The sequence below is a fragment of the Orycteropus afer genome, unplaced genomic scaffold, assembly GCF_000298275.1.
Source record: "Orycteropus afer afer isolate SDZICR_OR568_19922 unplaced genomic scaffold, OryAfe1.0 scaffold00002, whole genome shotgun sequence".
NCBI classification, from domain to species: domain Eukaryota; kingdom Metazoa; phylum Chordata; class Mammalia; order Tubulidentata; family Orycteropodidae; genus Orycteropus; species Orycteropus afer.
This window is the reverse complement of record NW_006921589.1, coordinates 32,086,560-32,111,012: the sequence shown is the minus strand read 5'-3', so window position 1 is coordinate 32,111,012 and position 24,453 is coordinate 32,086,560. Positions and strand designations below refer to the sequence as shown.

Here is a 24,453-nt window from a genome sequence, read left to right as displayed (position 1 = left end):
TCTTGTATTGCCCATCAAAATATCTCTTGTACTTCAAAAATCAATAAAGAGAACTGGCTTTCTAAAAAAAAAGGAAAAACCTGTTGTTTGAGGAAGGAAAAAAAAACTTGCAGTCTAGTATCTTCTCTTAGAAAATTCTAAGAATTAGCCAATTGATTATTATAGCTGCAAACCAAATGTCAGGTCATGAAAATAGTACTTGTCTATTTTGTCATGATGACGCATAAATTTTGATCTTTCTTTTAATATATATTCTGTCCCCAAACTAGACACAATATAAAAATTATTTTTAAATTTGTGAAGAAATCTGCCTTCTCTTACACAATTAAAGTAAATTAAGTAGCATGTGTCTATAGGCAGATGGGAAAGTAAAAATGTATCATATGTAATTAATACACACAAATAATATTAAGTGTCATATTTAAAATGAACTTGATAATAAATCTTTAATGATATGATGATCTATAATAAAATGTTTTGCTTATAATTCCTTCTTGATCATGCTGCATACAAATGGCAAAACAATTTATGGAAACTTGTAAGAATAACCTCTGTAATTGATTGGTCACCTGAACCATTTTGGCACTCAAAAGTCTTATAAGAATAAAAATTTGATTTATTAACGTAATAACTCTTACTTCTTACTATCTTTCAGAAATTATCCTCTGGTTTGGCCACATTAAAAAAAAAAAAAAAACCCTCACTGCTGTCGAGTTGATTCGACTCACAGTGACCTCTCCTTGGCCACATAGAAAAAAAAATTTATTTTATTCTATTTGATCTACTTTTTTATATGCAAGAATTCCTTTGAAATTTTACTTTAAGATGCACATTTCCTATTAAGTCTGGATGCTACCTAAAATCAGTGGTATCTTACAATAGCAGCCAAACAGGCTGAATTTGTGATGATTGTTACCACTGCATATGTGTGAACATCAAATGTGGCAGCATCAAAATTTGTAGAATGGGTGTCAGTGACTTGGAAGAAAGTCTTGCAGACAAGAAAGCTGCTGCTGCTGCTGCTGCTGCTGCTGCTTCTTCTTCTTCTTCTTTTTTTTTTTTTGACTTTAGGAACAAATGGTTTTGGGGAGAGAGTGAATCAGACATGTTTAGCAACATTCTTTAAGTAGGAGTCAGAAATAGGCTAACTCTATTAATCCGTTTTAGGAGCCCAGCACTACTGGCTCTTAGATCTTTTATAGATTCTTTTAAGAAATGCTACATCATCAAACTTGCCACAGTGGATGATACCATAGGTAAACATAGACATCAAAGAGTCTGAGTTGAAAGATGAATGTAAAAATATTTTAGGAATACCTAAACCAATTTGGCAACCAATTTATTTCACTTTATGCCTAAGGCATTTGACTGCTAACCAGAAGGCTGATGGTTTAAACCTACCAGCCACTCCTGGGAAGGAAGATTGGACAATCTACTTCTGTAGTGATACTGCCTTGGAAACCCAAGGAGGGGTTGCTGTAAGTTGGATCTGACACGACGGCAGTGAGTTTTGTTTTTGTTTTTATGTTTCATTTTTGCATATATAAGTATGACATATGATAAAAATATCTATGTCAAGTTAAATTGATAACAACTATTAAAATAAATATAAAATAAACATTCCAGTCATCGTGTCATATTTTATTTGCAGAGGTTTTTTTTGTTTGTTTCATTTTGGCTTTGGTTTCTTAATGGTACATAAAATAATGATGCCTCTTACAAATGATAACATCTAAGACTCAGTGAACGAGAGCATTAGATTTGGAGTTTCAGTGCTTTCTCTCCTTATAAAATGGACAGCTAATGAACTTGGATGAGCTAAAATATCTGCTGTCTGTACTGTGTTCCTAACTTCTGGTTGTGTTCCCTTTTTAAAAATCTGCAGACTGTTCTTAATTTTGACATAAAAACTTTCTTTTCCCCAAAAACGTTTAATAGCACGTGGCCCTATTTAACTGTCCTGGAAATACTTCTTGGGAGGAGAACCGTTGGTAGTTTGGTTTCCTGTATATGGTTTCTTTGAAAAGCATTGGATTAAGTCCTGTTTCCTTTGCTAGGGGTGCAGGCTGCATCTTTATTGAAATGTTCCAGGGTCAACCTTTGTTTCCTGGGGTTTCCAACATCCTTGAACAGCTGGAGAAGATCTGGGAGGTAAGAGAATAATTCCTTGTAAGTTTTTAAAATAAATATCAGCATTTCAAACTTTGAGCCAAATTTGCCTTAGAGGCCAATGAAGTAGTCCATCTGCTTTGAGACGTTGAGCCATATATGAAGGTTGGTGTTTGCCACAAATGTGAGCACCTTGGGGGATGAGTGGTCAAGAAACCCCCTGTTGGCACATAGCAGCCCCTTACTGACAGCGTTCAAGTCTCCTGTTCCCTATTACTATGATCTCAACCTCACAAGGCAATTACTGCCATTGTTACTTCGGCATATTCTTCTACTCTGACGCATAGGGTTGCCGGGAGTTGGAATCAATTCGACAGCCAACTGTTTTTATTAGAAAAAGTGTTAATATTAGCATATTCTTGTGTGCTATTAGCATAGTTTGAAAGTTATATATCAACCGATTTTTTATATTACTTACTATTTTTACATGACCATGCTCCTAAAAAGCAGCTCTGATAGCATAGTGCCTAAGACACTTGACTGCTAACCAGAAGGTTGGCGGTTCAAACCCACCAGCCACTCCTCGGAAGGAAGGTTGAGCGATCTACTTCCATAGCGATACTGTCTCGGAAGCCCAAAGAGGGGCCACTATGAGTCGGGGCTGACTCAATGGCAAACAACAACAATAATAGTACTCTTAAAAGGAATCATTTATAGTTCTTTGCATTTAGAACAGCACTTAGAAATCCTAGTACAGAAAGAACAGGCTGGATGTTTCCCGGGATCTGACGGGCAAGTTCAAGCTTCCAGAACTGGTCTTCGTGACTAAAACAGGCCCTCTGAAGGATATTTGAAATAACATAGTAGATGAACGAATTTGGACTTGAATCTGGACATAAAATTGCACAGAATAAGTGATGCAGCAAAAACAAACATGTCTTAACAAATCAGTCCAGCAAGTCCTGCCCAGGAAGCCATGTTCATTTCTACCATTATTGTTATCACACTGCAGTAAATCAAAGGGACTTCATTTAGACATTTATGGCAGCTCATTACAAATTTAAAACAAATAAACATTAGAAATAACACTGGCCTGGAGTCAAGGGACATGAGTTCCAACCGAGCTCTACCTTGAGATATGAAGAAGAGCCGCTCACATGACCAACCTCCCTTGGCTTCAAAGTTTTAAATGAGATTGGATTCTCTGACTCCATGAAGTTGTGGCTTCTTTAAACAAAATTTAAAGAGAATACTACCACTTCCACATTTTATAATGAATATTCTTCTCTGTTCACTCAATTTTACCCCCAGTAAGTTATTTTTCAAGTTTATCAATTCACATTGCTCACTGTTGACTTTCAACCTGTACTTCTATATTTCTTAGCTATACTTTATGGGCACTAGGAGGTCAGATTCATTGAATTTCATTTTCCTCCTGATCTCCAGGCAGGTAGAGGTCACAGTTTTGTTATCATGTCTGTAGTTCCAAGATCCGAAGACAAATTGGGAAAGTCACTACATTCAGGATGTGTGTTCTCTTTTATACCACTATACCTCAAGCAAGTTAGAAAATTAAATATAAATAGCCCCCTGAACATGTGCTCTATTAAATGTGGTCTACACAGAGAGAAATAGGAAAGCTATTTTGGATTCTATGATATTTGATGTTGTTGTTGTTATGTGCCGTCCAGTCAGACCCGACTCATAGCGACCCCTCCTTGGGTTTCCGAGACTGTATCACTAACTATGGAAGTAGATTGCCCCATCTTCCTTCTGAGGAGTGGGTGGTGGGTTTGAACTGCTAGCCTTCTGGTTAGCAGTCAAGTGCCTTAGGCACTACGGCTACCAGAGCTCCTATGATATTTGATGTAGGAATTGCTTTGTTGAAAGCAATTAGTGCATTCTAAATCTCCTAACCTCTATCTACAATTTTCCTCTATATTTATTCCGAGATGTCATGTTTAGGAATAAAGACATAAAGAAAAGTCCTGAATCTTTACCATCTTCCTGAAATGTGTGTGTATTTTCACACCTGAATAGCTATTACCATTTTCTAACCAGCTTTAAAAATAAAATAAAAAAAAAAAAAGCTAATTGTTTCAGTAAAATTTTTTTTAGCAAATAATCTTGGGTTCAGTTCTAAAATTAGAATAAAATAAACTATGTAGACTTTAAATCCATTCATCAAAATACCTTTAGTTTCCATTCTGAAAATGTAGATAAACTGCCCTTCCAGCCCACTGTGGTTGAAACATCACTCACTAGTTGCCTTTTAAGAGCCTTCAAGGAAAGAATAAATTAACAGTTTTGGAGTTTTAGTTTCCCAGACAGTAAAGTGAAGATTTAGTAATTTTCTCAGTGTAAAAGAATTCAGTAAATTCCTGATAAAAAAACTTAAGCATAATCTTCCCAAATAAAGTATGTTTCATTTTTGTTTAAACTTAAAATCTCAAGTTTAAAAATTTAAGAAAAAAAGTATTCTTTTTGTTAGCTTTAGTTAAACACAGCACAGGATAATCAACAATTCTGATAACTTTCACCTTAGACAAGACATGGATGTAGTCATTAATTATTCCCTTTAATGCTTTCTCTTCATTGCCTTTGCTTTCTTTTCTTTATGCTTTCCAGCCAACACAAGACATATGGGGACATGTGACTCACATCCACTTGTTTACACGTGCATCTGTGCAAAGACATAAGATTGTGGGTTTGAAAAAGAAGAATTAGCTCCCCATCCTCCGGCCCTCTCCCACAAAAGAAGAATTAGTCCAGTTGGTTTATCAAAATGGATTCCAGGATTCTTAGTGTTCCCTCAGGATCAGTGTGGTTAATAGGAAAAGCCTATAATCCTCTCAGTAGCTTTTCAGTTTGTTTAGGGAATGGATCAAAGAAGGAAGATTTTACTGGGTGGCATGATTTTTTATTATTATTATTATAAGGGAAAATAGCACTTCAATGTCTTTTGTGTAAGGGCAACCTTAATAGGCACCAAAAAGTATACCTCTCAGCCAGAGTCCTAGTCAACAAGCTGGTAAGATTCTAGATTCGTCACTGATTATATTCCATCTATGTTGGGCAATTGACTTGCTGCCAGAACAATTGGGCTGGCATCTGTATTTATTGCTTTACAGAGAGAGTCACTGGACTCTTTCTATAAGAGAAAATTCTAAGAAGAGTTATACTTTAGTGGTGTAGAGTTAGAATGAAATATATTAATGTTTTACCAATTTATTTTTATTAATATTTTACTAATCCAAAAACAACATTACTATGGCTCCTACATATTACTGGCTATGGGTCTTATGATTATCAGATAATATCCTTAATAGAATGGTAAAACGATTCCCACAGGGGGACTCCTAGTGACAGACAGCTCCATCTAAAATCTGAACTTTTTGGGTTTTGTACTCCAAACACTTATTTTCACATAACATTTTAATTTAAAAACTGGACCTTCAATTTGGTAAATCCAAAGCCAAGGCTGATTGTTTTTCAAGTGATATTGTTACTGTTATAATCTAGTAATGATATTCCAAATCTGATATTCCAAACTGCTGGACCACAGAGAATATAAGCAGATGAGATGAATTTCATAGAAAGGTTTGTGTTCATTTTTAGCCAGCATTCTACTCCTTAAAGGTCAATAATTTGAATCCTTTTTAATTTGAACATATTAGGGAACAGCTGAATGCCCATACCGGGTGTAATTTACACTGTCAAGTGTCTCCTGTCGATATACTTATGACTATCTGATGTAAGGCAATAGGACATTCACTCCTACCTCTTTAATTCCCAACTCCCAACATGGCATCTTGTGCATGATGACCACACAATAAATGCTTAGTGATGAGGATATGACTTTAAGGAAGGCTATATAATCTGCCTCAGAATAACTAGTGAATTAGTGAAGACACAGGCTCTAGACCATAGGAATACACTACAGTTTTGCCCAAGAGGCTACCAATGTTGGAAGCACTAGTGTAATGTGACCTGCATCTACTTCTTCCCTATTTCTCCCTAATCTGTCTTTTATGGTCCATCTGCCTTGTCTCCCCCACATGCACACCTTTTTTGTTTTCTATAGGTGTTGGGAGTCCCCACCGAGGATACTTGGCCTGGAGTCTCCAAGCTACCTAACTACAATCCAGGTAATATTGACATATGCTTCCAAATGCCCTGATTATTAACAATTAATGAGAGCAATGGCTACAAAAGCAGAGTGTTCTTGTATTGTCAGCTCTATAACAAAGATAGGTCTAGATGAGTTTCTGTGGTCATATATTCCCTAGTGAATCCTTTTACAATGAAGATACTGAAACAGTAGTCAGGGTTAGATCAGTTTCCCAACTCTGCAAAACACAAACAACTCTGTAAAAATACTCTAGCAAACGAAGAATTTGCAATGACTATTATATGGGTTCCACATCCATTTCTTTACACCTATTGACACAAAAGAACAACTCAAAAGATTATCTAACACTTGAGCCCTATGACTATCACTGAGTTTACTTGCTAGTAATTGCACTTCATAAAAAATAAAAGAAAGTGAATATAACCAAGGGAGTTAGAGGCCCACTAGGCCTAAGACAAGCCAGGTAATGTATCTCTAGATTATATTTACCAAGAATTCATCCATTGCCTCTAGACTTGACACTTAGTAATTTCTGCTGCACATTTGGTTCTCCAAGACTGGCTGGGGTTGGGGGGGAGTGAATTAGGAAGTGATGAAATTGTTGCTCATGGGGAAGTCTTTGAGGAGGAGTCCCATGGCCAAGCCAGAGGGATCAGATTATCCAGTGGCCACTTCAAGGATGTTAATAGAGAAGAGAAGAGATGATCAGTATGGATGAAGGGCTGTATCCGAGGCTACAGAAAGAAGCAAGTGCAGTGGCCATATCAAAGCTCCACTCTCACTGTCAGGCTCAAAGGAAAGGTAGATACTTACAGATAAGGACAAGGCAAGGGTAAATAGGGATCAAGCCAGATTTTCTAGTCTTTTTACTTTCACATTGCCCTACTACTACAAACAGATTCTTTCCTAATTGTTGTGATTACTAACGTTGGTATGAAATGATTCTGGACAGGATTTATGAGAGAAGCATTTGTATCTAGGGAGATTTAAAAAGTGATTGAACAGAAAACAGAAGACGTAGGCAGTTGGAGATTATTTTCTTCCTCTTTTCTCTAGCATCTAATAATATGTATATGTAGAGATCAGACATCTTGAACTCACCAGGATTAGGGGGATCATACAGAAAGCTAAAGATTAACTGTAAAGTCCTTTCATTTGTTTTTGAATGCTAAGTACCTTAATGATATTTACAAATGGTTCACCTTTTCTAACTATTTTGCCAGTATTTAGCAAATAAAAAAAAAAAAAATTCTCTGACCACGAAGTTTAGAATTTCTTTTTATCTGGGATAGGGAAGCATAATATCAGGCTTCTTGTGGAGACCATGGCTGTCTGCACTGCTTCTTGTCTGCAGTTGCCGTAGTTTCCAGAAGAACCTGTATCTCATCTTTTCCTACCCTGCCTATCTGTCCCTTTCCCTACCCACCCTCTTCTCCAGGTGAAAATATAACCCCTTTACCTTCTTCAGGGAGCGCTAGTGTCTGGCGGTAAATTTCACCCAAATCACAATTAGAAGTTTTATTTTGTTTTCTAAAAAAGGAGCTCTGGTAGTATAGTGGTTAAAGCATTTGGCTGCTAACCAAAAGGTCAACAGTTCAAACCCACCAGCCACTCCATGGGAGAAAGATGAGGCAGTTTGCTTCTGCAAAGATTTGCAGCTGTGGAAACCCCATGAGACAGTTTTACTCTGTCCTAAAGGGTCTCTATGGACTGGAATTGACTTGATGGCAGTAGGCTTTACCTTCTTGGGCTTCCTAACATGAATGGAATCAGAAGCTAAGGTGTCAGGTAGGTTTTAGAAAACAATATTTAAATGATGTCAGGACAAAGGTATCATGGTGAGCATACGCTACTCCCCTAAACCTCAAATATTTGGATTTCATGTTGATTCCAGCAGTAAGCAGTGATCCATAGTACAAAATGCCTTGGTGAGAACAATAATGATAGAAAATGGGCAAAAATGCTTGTGCCCTGCTGGATTCCATACCAAATAAGATAACTGGGTTCTAATAAAATCGTGAGAAATATGTTGCATTTTTCATTTAGCTGACATTTCAAAGTAATGCCCAATTTTGTATCTAGGAAGATAATTCTCCAGGCCCAACTTCAATAGGGCACGTATTTTACATTATTTTTTCTTCTAAGGATTCAGTTTAATTCAAATCAGTCAAAACTTTTCAAGTGCCTACTATCCGTCAGGTGCTGTGTTGTGTGCGGGGGCTGTATGGGTGGATAAGGTGTGTTCTTTGATCTCTGGAGCTTGGGTTTGCACTCACGCATTCATCTACATCCTTTCACAGCTCTCCTTATTCCTCTTACGCTCATTTGTAAGCTGTGCTTCTCTAGGCTTGGGCAGCTTGTGGCTGTGGGCCAGGCTGAGCTCACCGAGGGAAGGGAGTTGTAACCTTAGCCACAGCCAAGATGTCTAACTCTCTATTAGTAAATCTTAAAAGTCCAGCCTATCTTGGGCATGGGGTAGTATTGTTGATAATTCAAAATCATATGGACAAATAGATTTTAAAATAGTCGTCAACATCTGTATTGGAGGAGCATCCCCTTACACGAATCGAGAAGTCCCTTTTAACACCTCCCGCCCTTTTCCCTGCCTGAGCTGCTCTGCTTCAGTGCATGTGATCTCCATTAAAGGAGTAAACTAGTTGCTGTGGAGTCAGCTCCAACTCATAGCAAGCCTATGTGTGTTAGAACAGAACTGTGCTCTATAGGGTTTTCAATTGTAGTTTTTTTTTTTTGGATCACCAAACCTTTCTTCCCAGGTACCTCTGAGTAGAATCAAACTTTAAAGGTTTCAGTTAGCAGCCAAGCCCTCGTTAACTATTTGCACCACCCAGAGACTCTATTAAAAAGATACAGAAAAGGAAATTGGAACCAGAGAAATGTCACAGATGAAAATTGTGTTCACACCATTCTGGATATTATTCCCATTCCTTTCCTTTTCATTCTAAGTAGTAGTAAGAGCCCCTAAACTTTCAGTTCAGCCTGTACAACTCTGCGGGAGCTGGAGGGCTCAGAACTTGGCAGAACCATCCAGTGTCCACCCATGCCCAGTTTGCCATCTCCAGGCCCTGTCTGGATTATGTCTAATAGGACAACACAACTTCTGTTTGTACCAAACCAAACCAAACCCACTGTACAGGTTAAGGGAGAAAGAAAAAAAAAATCCTGGTGCTAATCCAGGGGACAGGTTTCTTGACCAGTTAAGATGAGCAGGGTTGTAGGTTTTCTAGCCATCAATTAAGAATCTTGTGCCTGATTAAATGTGGGCAAGATATTCATTCTTTCCTTCCTTCTTTCTCCTTCACTCCCCATTTTAAGCAAGCTGGCTGAGAACTCTGTGTCCTCCACTTCAAAGGGCCAGTTGTCTTATTTTGATGTGGGCAGATTGAGAAGTAGGCTTTGAAAAGTAGGCCCCCTTTTTTTTTTGTTTTGTTTAATCTTTTCTCCTGGGATAGCTTTCAGAGCAATATATCTGAGTGTCAGTGAGGGGGTTCTGAGGAGCATGGATTCCCAGACTCTCAGCAGGATCATTCTCTAACAGAAATATAAAAGTGAAATATTAAAAACCCTGGAACGTGAACTCCATCTGCAGAGTAGCCAGTGTCTTGCCTGCTTGCACCATGGGAAAAAAAGATCTCCTTGAAAAAAGAGGGAGGAGAAAGAAAGTGCTTTGAGTAAGAGGTTTACAGGTTTAGTAGAGCATAGTAACATCCCCTCAAAGAAGTGGGTGTTGCTCTGTGACCCCCCAAAACGCTCCTCCTTTGACTTAGCCGCCAGAACACTCACCCTCCCCCAGCAACACACCCCCTTTTCACATGCTAACTGAGGCGCTGGTGATTGGCTGAACAATAAACTGGTCACACTTGCTAAAGGGCTGCCATCTTTCACACAATTAGCCAAGACACATTAATCAAAGTGGCAGAGAACTGGGACTAGGCAGTGGGGGAGGGGAGAAATCTTGGTAATCCTGAATAAGTTTCCAAAGGAAGCAATAATAAAGAATCGTGTGCTGGAGGGGATCCTACCATTGGCAAATCCATGAAGAATAAAACCCCAAATGATACTGTATCTGGGATGTACTGGGTTTGTGGCACCGAAAAGCCCCGAAGCTTTGAGCAAACTGGATAATCATCTTGGCTAAAAATCTGCTAATACAAGACAGTAGTGTGAATCAACTGTGAACCCCTGAAGATATTTTTACAAAGTTCCTTAAGCCTTCTTAGCTTCTTCCTTCACTGCCCAAGAAAATGCACTCAGGAGTCACTCCACTTTTGGGTCCTGAGCATTTTAGGGTCCAACTGGACAGTGGATTTGCCGAACCACACAGCCTATGTTTCACCATCAGAACCGATGGAAATAAAGAATACATAAGAACGAGGAGAACCGTTTAGAACCAATTCAGAGAAGTTACTAACTGGCAAGCTGTTGATCCTAAACCAAGTATTTGCAGAACATTAGAAAAGTTAATTTTAAGAGAAAAAAAAAAGAAAAATGAGTTCCTTTGTATTTTCAATAGTAACGTCTCCCGACTTTTCCAAAGTCCCTTTAAGTAGATTTTCCCAATGGCAATATAGAGCTGATAAGATCATCCCTTAGAGACCAGTTTGCTACAGAATCGTGTAGGGCTTTTTAGAGAATTAACCAAATATTTAGACATTTCTCAGCTAAAGTAAACGGAGGCCTTGCCCCTCTGGAGGTTGTCCAGTCACCATCTCATTAGCTGAGAAGATCCTGTGATAAAGAGAAATTTTTTCCCTGGCCACATGACTGCAGCCCAGTTGTGGTTTTTAATGTGTCATTGATTGTTTCATCCAACTCCTTTTGCTCCACTGAAAGGGCCTGTCGTGGCTCTGTTTGCTTCCTTAAACACGGTTTCTGAAAGCGCTTCATGCTGTGTGAGCTCAAATCCCAGCATTAATGTACTGCTGGGTTCATTTCACCACACTCAAAAGCGCTGAGTTTAAATCCCTCTCAATTCCATTTGAGGCACCAGAAGACTTTATCCTTCTCCACTAATGGTTCCAAGTTTACATCTAGATACTGGGGGTCAAGGACAGGAGAGGATTTAGAAATAACAGTGCATGACATTAGTCAATGCATTTGCCAAATTGGCAATTAGTTCCTGATGTGCATGCAAAGCATTTTATTCCTGTCTCTTTGATGCTTGTTCCCATCGAGAAGGGAATAGAGTCCACAGAGGCCTTCAAACTTTTAAAGAAATATCTGCTGAAAATCATGCCTGATTTGTGACATGAGCTCAGCCACAGGGAAGCATCCGGGATTATCTGGGTCTGTAAGTCCCAGGAAAGTACACTGCACGAGGCAAGTTTTCCACTGGAGGAACTTAGAGGAATCAAAAAGCGGGAAAGTGGTACTGAAGTCCTGCAGGGACCCAGGATCAGAGATGCACAGTAATAAGTGATAGGCAAATGTATCCCACTGATGGCGTTATTTTCAGAATGCTTGCTTTTTCAACTTCTGACCACCAGGTGGAAGCAAGAAATAACAGGGGACCAAATACTGACTCCAGACAGGAAGGATTAGGTTACAGCAGGGTAGCCTCACTCCTGGAATGTTTTATTTTGACCTTAAATCAAACGTGAAAGCCTCATTTCATCAGACTCCACTTTGGGACAGATGAAGAGTGACAGCTAAAAGGATCCTCATCCCTCTTGAGATGATAAAGATCTAGAATGCTTTGGGTTCAGACGGTTCTAAGCATGTCTCTGTATTTGCTTGAACACAGTCTGCAGCCCCTATCCTCGGCTTTGTCACTTGAGCCATTAGCTGAGGGAATTCCTCACTGGGTTGAACTGAGACCGTTTTTTAGCTGTGGCTTCAATTCTTATATAGGGTGGCAAGTCCCAGCTCCACCTTTTACTAATTAGGGGAACTGGAGGAAGTTACTTATTTCTCTGTTCCTTGATCTGCAAAATGGGAAAGATTCCCCCATTTTAAAAGTGCGACCTATGTGCCAGGCCCTGTTCTTGTTGTTGGGTGCCGTTGAGTCAATTTTGCAACATACAGTGACCCCGTGTGACAGAGTAGAACTGCCCCATAGGGTTTTTTATGGAAACAGATCACTAGGTGGGTTTGAACCTCCAACCTTTTGGTTAGTAGCTGAGTGCTTAACCATTGAACATACATAATAGCTAGCCCTCACTACTGCCTGCCAAGGCCAATGCTGGTAGGAGTGGCACTATTTTACAGACGAGGAAATAGAGGTTTTCTCCCAGATTCAGACGGAGGCATTCCCTGGATTGCAGATGGATCAGTTCACATCTAAATCTTATTCTTTCTCCATTAATTATGTTTATATCCCTCAATCTCTTTCTGCAGGGTGGTTCTGAGAAAGAAATGAAATATTTGAAATTACCTGCCATGGTGCCTAGCTTTTAATAGGTGCTCAATAAAAGTTGGTGCCCATCCTGTTTTTGACACAGTATGGCAGTTTAGCAGGAGCAGTAGTGGTGCAGTGATTAAGCACTCAGCTGCTAACTGAAAGGTTGGAAGTTTGAACCCACCAGTGCTCTACAAGAGAAAGATGTGGCGGTCTGCTTCTGAAAAGATTATAGCCTTCGAAACGCTATAAGGCAGTTCTACTCTGTTCTATAGGGTTGCTATGAGTCAGAACAGACTCAATGGCATTGGTTTATTTTTGGTTTCGTAGTTTAGCAACTCAGTGACTTGCCATGGTTCAAACCCAGTTACCAGTGTGTGAGATCTGCCACTTCCCAGCACTTCTCCTCCTCTAAGCCTGTTTCTTTATATTTAGCTTGCTTAGAATTCTTGGCTTCCACTAGATGTCAGGCACATCTCCAGAAGCCAGAATTGACCTTTGGTTTTGCTTGCTTGAGCCTAAATCTTGCCCGGATTCATACACGCTGAGAGCTGACCCTCAGTTTTCAACACCAGCCTACATCAGTTTGAGCACATGGGAAGGCTGTCCCTCTCTGATGCAGAGCCCGTTCTACTCCCTGCATCTGAACTGCTGTGAGATGTCTGCCACTCCATACCCACCCAGGCCCTTCCCTGTACCAAAAAAATTAAAAAAAAAAAAAAAAAAAAAACCCTGCCCCACCAGGGCTCCTTTGACTACTCAGGTGTCGTTGTCATTAGTGGAGTCAGTTCTGACTCCTAGCATCCCCACGGTACAACAGAAAGAAGCACCGCCTGGTCCTGCACCATCCTCACAATCATTGCTATGTATAAGTCCATTGTTGCAGCCACTACCAATACATCTCATTGAAGGTCTTCCTCTTTTTTGCTGACCCTCTGCTTTACCAGGCATGGTATCCTTCTTCAGGGACTGGTTCCTTCTGACAGCATGAATACTCAGTAGAGGCTATTAAATCACCAAAAAAAAAAAACAAACCAAATTCACTGCCATTGAGTCGGATCCCATTCGTAGTGACCCCTCCTTGAGTTTCCAAGGTGGTATCTCTACGGAAATAGATTACCCAGTCTTCTTTCCAAGGAGTAGCTGGTGGGTTTGAACCACCAGCCTTCTGGTTAGCAGTCAAAATGCCTTAGGCACTACACCACCAGCGCTCCCTATTAAATCACAGATAGCATTATTGTTAACATTGTTTATTTTACCAAAAACAGTCATTGCACTGTGGGAAGAGGGGGGACAGCATGGTATAGTAGAAAGAGTGCTGAAGTTTTCTACAGAGCAAACCTGACCACTTCTAGTGCTTCCAGTATTTCACACATGTCTTTAGCTGGCACATAATAGGTACTCAATAAATATTTTAAAAAAAATATTTAGTTAGAAAACCTAGATTCTAGCTCAGTTGCACCCTCTAAGACTCTAATAATTTTTGTCCTGATTGCTTTGCCAAGGAAGTGTATGTAAGTTATTACGCACCTTATTACTGGGTAATACAGTAAAACTTGGAAAGCCAGAATCCATATAAGGTGGAAACCTGTCAGAGAAGGAAAACTAAGATATTTTCCACTGATAGAGAGCAATAGAAAAGTGGTAAGCTGTACCCTGTCAAAGGCGGAAAACTTGTGAGATCTGGAAAAACCAGGCAGTCCTGTTGTGTTCTGGCTCTCACAAAGTGCCACTGTAATGGCTACCATTTATTGAACAGTATCCATGATTTGGGCACTTTATACACATTATTTCACTTTGATTCGTAACAGCTCTATTACTTGGGGGGAATGTTATCATCCCTATTTCATAGGTGAGAGGGCTGAGGCTCAGAGAGATACGTGTCTTGACTAAGGTCACTCAGCCAGTAAACTCCAGTTCTGGTGACCCAGAACACCCAGACCTGTTGAACTCCAAGGTGGCATCCATAGCTCTATTCCACACCACCTTCCAGCCATCAAAGGGCAAACACAGTGATGTGATCATTAAAACAATGCTCTATGCTCAGGACCCACAAATAACACTTTTCCAAGTCTGTTTGCAAATGATTATGTTCTTCAACCCAGACTTGTGTTTAGAATGTGTGCACTTGGCAACATGTTTCTGAAATGTAATATGAGTGGAGTTCCCACCCTGGGACCCCAGCAGCCCTCTGTCACTATGGCTAATGAAGCTGCCAGGGTTCTTGGAATCTATGAACTGCTACTGGGCTCATTAAGGTTTCACTTCTGGAGAGCTGCCAAAAGCTCCTGGGGAGTTACTATTAACATCTTTATTAACCCGACCCCCAAATCAGTCAGTGAAATTAATTTAGATACACAACCCACTTTGATCTTCACTAATAGTTGTAGTTTCTACATTTATCTCTAGTTTCCTCATCTTTAATTTATTTGGTGGCAATTGTTAGTTTTTATTGAGGGGGACTAGATGATCTTAGGAAAAATTGCAAGTGAATAAAAAGCAGGTAAAAAAGATTTTTTAGAAACCCTGCCATACTCCTTCCCAGTGCAAAGAAAAGGGGCCTTAAGCTTCCAGTATCATGGAACCAGCTCAAATCAGAGGCTCTTCCATCTTTTCTTCAACTACATCTTGTATCTCTGTAAGATGTGAAGTGAAATGCCTAAGTGGGCTCTCCTGCATTAGTTTTAAGACATCTTAAGAATAAGATTTAGTAAATTTATTTCATTTCCATTTCTCATCCAAGCAGTCGATCTCATTCACTAAGCAAGTATTTATGGAATGCTGGGTAGCAGGGGCTGGGAGTTTCAAAAATAAATAAGACATTGACACCTGCCTTCAGAGAATTCAGTCTAGAGGGGCAAACAAATAAGTAATACATTGTAGAAAATATGAAGCTCTCTTAGTTTATCTGGAGAAGTCAAGGAAATTTTTGAGAACAGAGACATGAGCTGAGTCTCAGAGATGACTTAATAGGCTTTCTCCTGGTGAGTAAGATGGAAAGGACATCTAACAAAAGAAACTTGTCAGAGAGGAGTAGGATAACGGGTATCTTAGTCATATACCACGCAGATAAATTATATTGGGCAGCTAGAATGTTGACTTTGTGTTGGGTCATCACCAGCTGGAGAAATAGATAGGACCGGATTAGGAAGTGTTTTGAAATCATCCTTTGGATTTGGACTTTGACTATAAGAGAAGGTTTTGAGTGATTTTAGCAGGGAAGTGATATGGCAGGATTTAGAACAAAATTGCTTAGAAGACTATTTGTAGAATTGAATTGACACAGGGGAGGCCAGAGGCAATATGGAAATTCTCTAGAGTCCTAGATAAGGAGAAAAAAACAAAAAACCAAACCCTTTGCCATCAAGTGGATTCTGACTCATAGTAACACCCATTGGGCTAAGGCTGTAAATCTTTGCAGAAGTAGATTGCCTCATCTTCCTCCCATGGAGTAGCTGGTGGGTTTAAACCACCAACCTGGTTAGCAGCCAAATGCATTACCCATCACACCACCAGAGCTCCTTAAAGAGAAACCCACTACCATCTATCGATTCTGACTCAAAGAGACCCCTATTGGGTTTCTGAGGTGGTGAATCTTTATGGTCCACAGAGTAGCTGGTGGGTTTGAACCACCAACCTTTTGATTAGTGGTCAAATACCTTAGGTACTGCATCACCAGAGCTCCTTTACAAACCAAAAACCAAACTCTGCTGTCGAGTCAGACCCAACTCATAGTGGGGCACTATGCCACCAGAAGAGCTCCTTTAGATAAGGGGAAAAACAAAACAAAACTCACTGCTATGACCTGACTCATACGGAAGTAGATTGCCCAATCTTCCTTCCAAGGAGTGGCTGGTGGGTTTGAACTTCCAGCCTTCTGATTAGTAGTCAAATGCCTTAGGCACTATGCCACCAGAAGAGCTCCTTTAGATAAGGGGAAAAACAAAACAAAACTCACTGCTATGACCTGACTCATACGGAAGTAGATTGCCCAATCTTCCTTCCAAGGAGTGGCTGGTGGGTTTGAACCAGGAGCCTTCTGGTTAGCAGTCAAATGCTTTAGGCACTATACCACCAGAGCTCCCTTAGATAAGGAAAGGAGGGGGCAAATCTTAAAACACCTGAGAGGTGAAGTCAATTGGAAGTTGATTTAAGTTGTGAAGGAGAAACCTATCTGCAGTGAGTGAGAGACTGACAGCATCATTCTCTGGGAGAGATAAATGGGGAAAAGGAGAAAGATAATGAGTATTATATCTCATCTGTAAGATATCATGGTACTAGAAGTGGAGATAAAGGAGCTCTGGTGGCATAGTAGATAAGGCATTTCACTGCTAACCAGAAGGTCAGCAGTTCATAACCTATCAGGTGCTCTGTGGAAGGAAGATGGGGCGATCTGCTTCCATAAAGATTTAAGCCCAGAAATCCAATGGGGGTCATTATGAGTTGGAATCAACTCACTAGCAGTGAGTTTGGTTTTTATGGTTTAGAAGTGGAGATGTCTAAAAACAATTAGAAATGCAAGTCTGTGATTATGAAAGAGTTCATGATCTAAAAAATACAGAATTAGGAGGTTGTATAGAAATATAGAAGTTGTATTTAAAGCACTAAGTGTGAATTCTAATGCCCAGGGAGAAAGAAGACCTCAGGACCTGAAGAATTAGATAGAGGAAAAGGAGCCTTTGAAGGCTGAGAAGGAACAGTCAGAGAGGCTGGAAAAAAACTGGTAGATAAAAATACCATGGAAAATAATATGACCATAAGCTTGTAGGGGAGGGGGATGCTGTGTATTCTAGTGGTGAGCACAATACCTTTGTGTAGTAGTCCCTGAAATATTTGTAGAGACTAGAGGGGAGTGAAATGTTCTTTTTGATGATTAATGTGATGCCATTCTTCTTTAATTTGTCATTGTTAGTATAGTAGACCATATTATTATCAAATTCAGTACGGCCAATACCAGTCGATTTTAACTCATTAGTGCCTAGGATATTGATCTTCAAATGTTCCATTTCATTTTTGACAGCTTCCAATTTTTCTTGATTCATACTTCATGTGTTCCACCTTCCTATTATTATTAATGGATGTTTACAGCTGTTTCTTCTCATTTTGAGTTGTGCCACATCAGCAAATGAAGATCCCAAAAACTTTATTCCATCCACATCATTAAGGTCAATTCTACTATGAGGAAGCAGCTCTTCCCCAGTCATATTTTGAGTGCCTTCTAACCTAAGGGCTCATCTTCTGCCTCAGTGTTATGCTGTTATCCATAAGGTTTTCACTGGCCAGGTTTTTTCAGAAGTAGATCACCAAGTCCTTCTTCCAAGTTTTTCTTAGTCTGGAAGCTCTGCTGAAACCTGTCCACCATAGGTGACCTTGCTGGTATTTGAATGCTACAGAGTGGGAAGAAGCACCGGGGAAAGAATTTACCCAGCAGGACAGAGATTTTTAGATGGTTACTAAGAAATGACATGAATATAGCAGAAATTGATGGAGTTGAGACAAAAGTTCTAAAGCAGCACTACAGGAGGTTGAGTCGACCAACAGGAAATCCTGCTAGTCCCCTGACATTACAGAGCCCTAAACAAGTCCATTCTATTCACTCCAATCAGGATGAATTTAATGATGATAAGTCCTACCTGGGACCATTTGAAGCAGAGGTTCAGCTAGTTGATCAAGATAAGCATTGATGGAGGTCCCAGGGTCTTTTGGTCCAGCCCACAGCAGGGGACCTGAGGCCATATGCACATGTGTGGGTAAAATTGCCCAAGGGTGGAAAAGAGACCATCTTGGGGCTTCTGACCATAGGAACCCAATGTACTGTCATCCCCAAACCTGTCAATGAAATCTCGAATGGGCTTAAGGTTAGATTGGAGAATATGAGGATGCAGCAGTTGATGGGACTAAGGTGAAAGTTTGGATGAGAAATGGAAGATTTAAACAGATCTTCTATGAAGTAGTTGCATCTCCCTTACCTGAAGGTATTAAGCTATGGTCTAATTGGGGACTATTCCCTCTACCTGAGACTGTAAAACTGAAGGTGTGCAAGTCTGCCCATGGGCCAGTATTGATTGGATGTGCTAAGCAGGAAGCAGTAAAATTGCCCAAACCCACTCAGGTTGTTAACTTGAAATAGTATAGGCTAGCTGGTGGATGAAAAGAGATTACTGCTTTGATTAAAGACATGCTAAAAGCTAGAGTACTGATGCTAACAAATTCTCTGTATTATAGTGCTGTACTGGTAGCATAGTGCCTAAGGCACTTGACTGCTAACCAGAAGGCTAGCGGTTCAAACCCACCAGCCACTCCTCGGAAGGAAGGTTGGGCAATCCTACTTCTGTAGTGATACTGCCTCGGAAACCCAAGGAGGGGTCGCTATGAGTCGGGGCCGACTCGACGGCAAAATAACAACAACAATAACAACAACAGCCCATGAGAAAGGCAGGTGGCTCATAGAGGCTGACATTAAACTATTGAGGTCTAAATAAAGTAGTGCCATCTGTGGCTTTTGCCTGTTCCAAACAAAGTATCAGTGGTGCAGAAAATATAACAGACTAAAGGAGACTGTTACTCAGTGATTGAGCTTGCAAATGCCTTTTTCTCTATCCCAGTCTTGAAAAAGAGCCAGTCACAGTTTGCTCTCACATAAGAAGGATCTCAAAATACTTCCAATGTTTTGCCACAGATCACTTGATTTCACTGACTGTCATAGTTTGGTTAGAAGAGACTTGGATGGTGCTGATCTCAAGTGTAGTGATACATTAAAATTGATAATATTATGTAAATATCAAATACAGAAGAATAGGCCAGGATAGATTTGAAAACAGTGATGGGCCACATAACCAACAGAGGCTGGTTAATAAATCCAGGGCCCTAACCAAATGGTGAAATTCTTGGGGCTAACTTGGGCAGAAGCCACCTGTGAAATTCTGCAGGCAACCAAGAGAAAGTTGCTGTCACTACCTACCACCAAGACTAAGCAGAAGGCCCAATATTAATTGGTCTATTTGGATTTTGGAGAATGCATATTCCACATCTGGGAATATTGCTGGCTCCCATGCATAAAAACACCACTCAGAAGAAAACTGAATTTGAATGGGAGCCCAACCAACAGCAGGCTATGTCTGAATTACAGAAAGCAGTCTCACTCTCCTTGCCTTTAGGCCCTTATGATCCACATTCAGACATGATTTTGGAAGTGTCTGCCACATGCGCTTATGCAGACTGGAGCTTATGGCAAAAACCTGAGAACACCATGATACGCAACCATTGCAATTCTGGATTAAAAAGTTCCTAGATGCTACAGCATGATACACGCCATTGGAGAGACAATTAATTGCTTGCTATTGGGTGTTGACTGAGACCACCTCAATGACAGAAGGACAGAAAATCATCATGAGACCTGAAATACCCAAAATGTGTTGGATGATGATAGAGAAACACTCTAATAAGGAAGGTGGTGCCCAAAATAGTTTCATAATAAAATGGAAATGGTTCATACAAGAACAAGATACTGGGGTCATGAAGGGAGGCACCCATTGTGCCCTTGAGCAGGTAGCCTCTTTTCCCCTACCCTGGAACCACCTGAGAAGCTGCCAGAACCCATTGCCTCATGGTCAACTTTCTGCTGAACAGCAGAAGGCTCCTTGGTTCACAGATGGCAGTTCCAGGGTATGTGGATAACATTTTATGTGGAAACATACTACATTAAGGCCAGCAGATGGAAAGACCCTGATTGAAGAAAGTAAGAATAGTTCAGTGTAGTACACTGAACTGCATGCTCTCTTCCTAGCCATGATGGAAGGATTGAACAATGGTGAGAAGCTCATATGTTTCTTTGGAGTTTTACTGATTTATGGACAGTGGTCAATGGCCTGGCTATATGATGAGGCAAATGGGTGATGGAAAAGTGGACTATTAAGGGGACATGTGGGACATGGACCTATGTAAAGCACTCTGGGAATTTAGAGGGTGTGTTAGAGTAGGAGATGCTGATGTCCATCAGAAGAACCCCATTCCTGGATCAGAAGGTGATTAGAATCAGTGAGTGAACATGTTGATGTACTCCTTTGATGTGGCCAATTGGGTCCATGAAATGAGCATACATGGGAGTGCTGCAGCAATGCAGAGATGACCTGAATCTAGACACATTCCTCTTGCACCCTCTGAGGCATGAAATGCCAATAAGGACTGTTCTGTCTGCCAGCAAGAAAGACAGAGGTTGCAGATGGCTATGGTGCAGATTCCCCAGGTGGAAGGCCATGCACGTAGCTTGCAAGTTTATTATATTGGACCAATGATCCCAGTCCTCACAGGAGTAGATACTTACTCTGAACTGGGCTTTGCATATCCTGTGACAGATGTAAATCCCTGAAACACCATAAAAGACTAGAACAAAAGATATTGTACCAGTTTAGGCCACAAAATAATATTTCCTCAGAACAAGAAACACAATTTACAGCCCATAGCATGCAACAATGGGCCAAGAAACATATTAAGTGGGCATACCATGTTGCATACCATCCTCAAAGAAACAGTTTGATAGGGAATTGGAATGGGCAATTGAAACATTTGTTATCTAAAACAGGAGAAGATAAAGGCATGAAGGGCTAGCTCACATGCCTTCATGAGTGTGTGTCCACACTCAACATGAGGGGCAAAGGTAAGATCATCGATGGACAGGTTCCTTCATGTTTCTAGAGGATTTAGGGGAGAAGAAGTGGGGGAGGATACTGGTGCCACTGTACAATTTTTTCCCACATTACCTGAAATTGCTTTTTTCCTACTATATGCTGTGGTCCTATGACTAGGGATTCAGCTGCAGGTACCAGAAGCAGAGTGATCCCTAAGCAAGAGACTGTAACTACACCTCTGAAGAACCTGTACACCAGAATTCCCAAGGGCCTGATAGGATGAATTATACCTCCTCCCTGCCCCCAATCTGGAAAACTGAAGTTGACAGTGAATACTGCCATATTGCCTAGTGGTTGAGATAGCCCACTAGTGTTGTACCTAAGTAACCCCACCCAACATGAATGGGAATGGTCTGAGGAGGAAACACATGCTAGACTAGTCTTGCTACCAGCAATCTGGACTGGTATAGCAGCTGAACCTAATGTCCCTTTCCAAGGAGGAAAAGTTTGAGTAAAAATAAATGGCAAATGGAAGGAAAGAGAAATAATAGCTAAAAGTAAAGGAATGAATAAATGGGTTATGTAGCAGGGCAAATCTAACATTATGCTGATACCTCAAGAGAGACTCAGAGGAATAATCTTCTCTCAGTTAAATTTTATCAGAGGCAAGAATGGGTGAAGATGAGACAAACTTTTGGAGACCCTGACCAGATCAGATGGACATCTGCAGAAGATCTGAATGGCTGATACCAGAGTAACCTCACCCTTAGGACTCTTTGCCCAACTGAAGGACTAAATGTTAATGCCTGTTTGGGACTGGTAAAATGGTTGGGAGGGGAAAGTTAGTCCTTCAAGTATGAAAGGGCAAATAGCTAAAAGAGCCATGGGGTGGCCTATAGTGTAGTGAATTACTTAATTTGGCCCTTCTAGCAATAGTCCTCCATTTTGTAATATATTGTAAATCCTCATAATGTCCCCACTAATCTGTTAGTTTGTTGCACTGTGGTATATTATGTGTTGCTGTGATGCTGAAAGCAATGACACTGGCATTCAAATACCAGCAAGGTCACCCATAATGAAAAGATTTCAGCAGAACTTCCAGACTAAGACAGACTAGAAAGAAGGATGTGGCCAGATCCACTTCTGAAAAATGTGGCTGTTGAAAACTTTACAAAGAGTAGAAAAACATGGCCTTATATAGTGCCAGCAGATGAGTCCCTCAGATTGGAAGGCACTCAAAGTATGACTGGGGAAGAGCTGCCTCCTCAAAATAGAGTAGACCTTGATGGTATGGATGGAGCAAGCTTCCAGGACCTTCATTTGCTGATGTGGCATAGCTCAAAATGGGAAGAAAGAGCTGCAAACATCCATTAATAATTAGAATGTGGAATGTACAAAGTATGCATCTAGGAAAATTGAAAGTTGTGAAAAATAAAATGGAACTCATGAAGATCTATATCTTAGGCATTAGGAGCTGAAGTGGACTGGTTTGGGCATTTTGAATTGGACAATCATGGTCTACTATGCCAGGAACGACAAATTGAAGAGGAATGGAATCATATTTATCATCAAAAAGAATATTTCAAGATCTATCTTGAAGTACAGTGCTGTCACTGGTAGGATGATATCCTTACACCTACAAGGAAGACCAGTTAGTACTACTATTGTTCAAATTTATATACCAACAACTAAAGCCAAAGGTGAAGAAATAAAGATTTTTACCAACTTATGCAGTCTGAAATTGACCACACATGCAGTGAGGATGTGTTGATAATTACCAGTGATTGGAATGTGAATGTTGGAAACAAAGAAAAAGCATTGGTAGTTGGAAAATATTGCCTTGGTGATAGAATTGATGCTGGAAATTGCATGATAGAATTTTGCAAGACCGACGACATATTCAGTGCAAATACCTTTTTTCAACAACATGAATGGGAACTATACATGTGGATGTCACTAAATGGAATGCACAAGAATCAAATATGCTACATCTGTGCAGACAATGGAGAAACTCAATATCATCACTCAGAACAAGGCCAGGAGCCAACTGTGGAACAAACCACTAAATGTTCGTAAACAAATTTAAGTTGAAGCTGAAGAAAATTAAAACAAGTCTGCAAGAGCTAAAATATGACCTTGAATATATCCCACCTGAATTTAGAGACCATCTTAAGAATAAGTCTGGTGCACTGAACACCAATGAGAGAAGACCAGATGAATTGTGGGATGACATCAGGACATCATTCATGAAGAAAGCAAAAGGTCATTAAAAAGACAGGAAAAGAAGAAAAGACCAAAATGGATGTCAAAAGAGACTCTGACACTTGCTCTTGAATGGAGAGTAATTAAAGTGAATGGAAGAAATGATGACATAAGAGAGCTGAACAGAAGATTTCAAAGGGCAGCTTTAGAAGACAATGTAAAGTATTATAATGAAATGTGCAAAGAGCTAGAGTTAGAAAATTAAAAGGGAAGAACATGCTTGGCATTTCTCAAGCTGAAACAACTGAAGGAAAAATTCAAGCCTTGAGTTGCAATATTGAAGGATTCTATGGATAAAATATTGAACAATGCAGGAAGCATCAAAAGAAGATGTAAGGAATACACAGTCACTGTACTAAAAAGAACTTGTCAATGTTCAACCATTTCAGAAGGTAGCATATGATCAAGAACCAATGTATTGAAGGAAGAAGTTCAAGCTGCACTGGAGGAATTAGTGAAATATAAGCCTCCAGGAATTGATGAATACCCACTGAGATGTTTCAACAAATGATGCAGAGCTAGAGGCACTGCGAAAAGGACAAAGAGGCCACATGTTCCGACCTCCTCTAACCCTACAAGGGGAAGACAGGGTTACCAGCAGTAACCCACGGCCTATTACTGCAAGGCGAGACATGCTGCCTCCCTCCAGCCCTTTCACCAACCGTTCCTCCCAAAACACCCACCACCTCTCTCCTGGGTTCGATAATTCGCTGCAGTGGCCACACAGAACTCACGGATTATGGGGTTTATTAGGGAAGCACCACAGGCTAAAACTCAAGTTCAGGAAGAATGCTCAGTCTCTCTCCCAGCCCACAGTCCCTCAGCCAACAGTCTCTCACAGTCTCTTTCCCAGCAGTGCTGGTCCCTTGGTGTCTCACTCAGCAATGCGTGTCTCTTGCGTCTCTTTCCCAGCAACGCATGTCTCTTTCAGGGGCACGTGTCTCTTTCGGCAGCACGTCTTCCTCAAC

At 40.4% G+C, this 24,453-nt stretch overlaps 1 protein-coding gene across 1 annotated transcript in view; it reads left to right on the top strand.

Moving 5' to 3' along the window:
- Positions 1 to 24,453, top strand: part of CDK15 (cyclin dependent kinase 15) — a 130,451-nt gene that overhangs the window by 81,134 nt on the left and 24,864 nt on the right. Inside the window, exons 9-10 of the mRNA XM_007935095.1 lie at positions 2,058 to 2,151; positions 6,194 to 6,257. Of these exons, the coding sequence (XP_007933286.1) occupies positions 2,058 to 2,151; positions 6,194 to 6,257 (158 nt within the window). The remainder of the gene's footprint in view (positions 1 to 2,057; positions 2,152 to 6,193; positions 6,258 to 24,453) is intronic.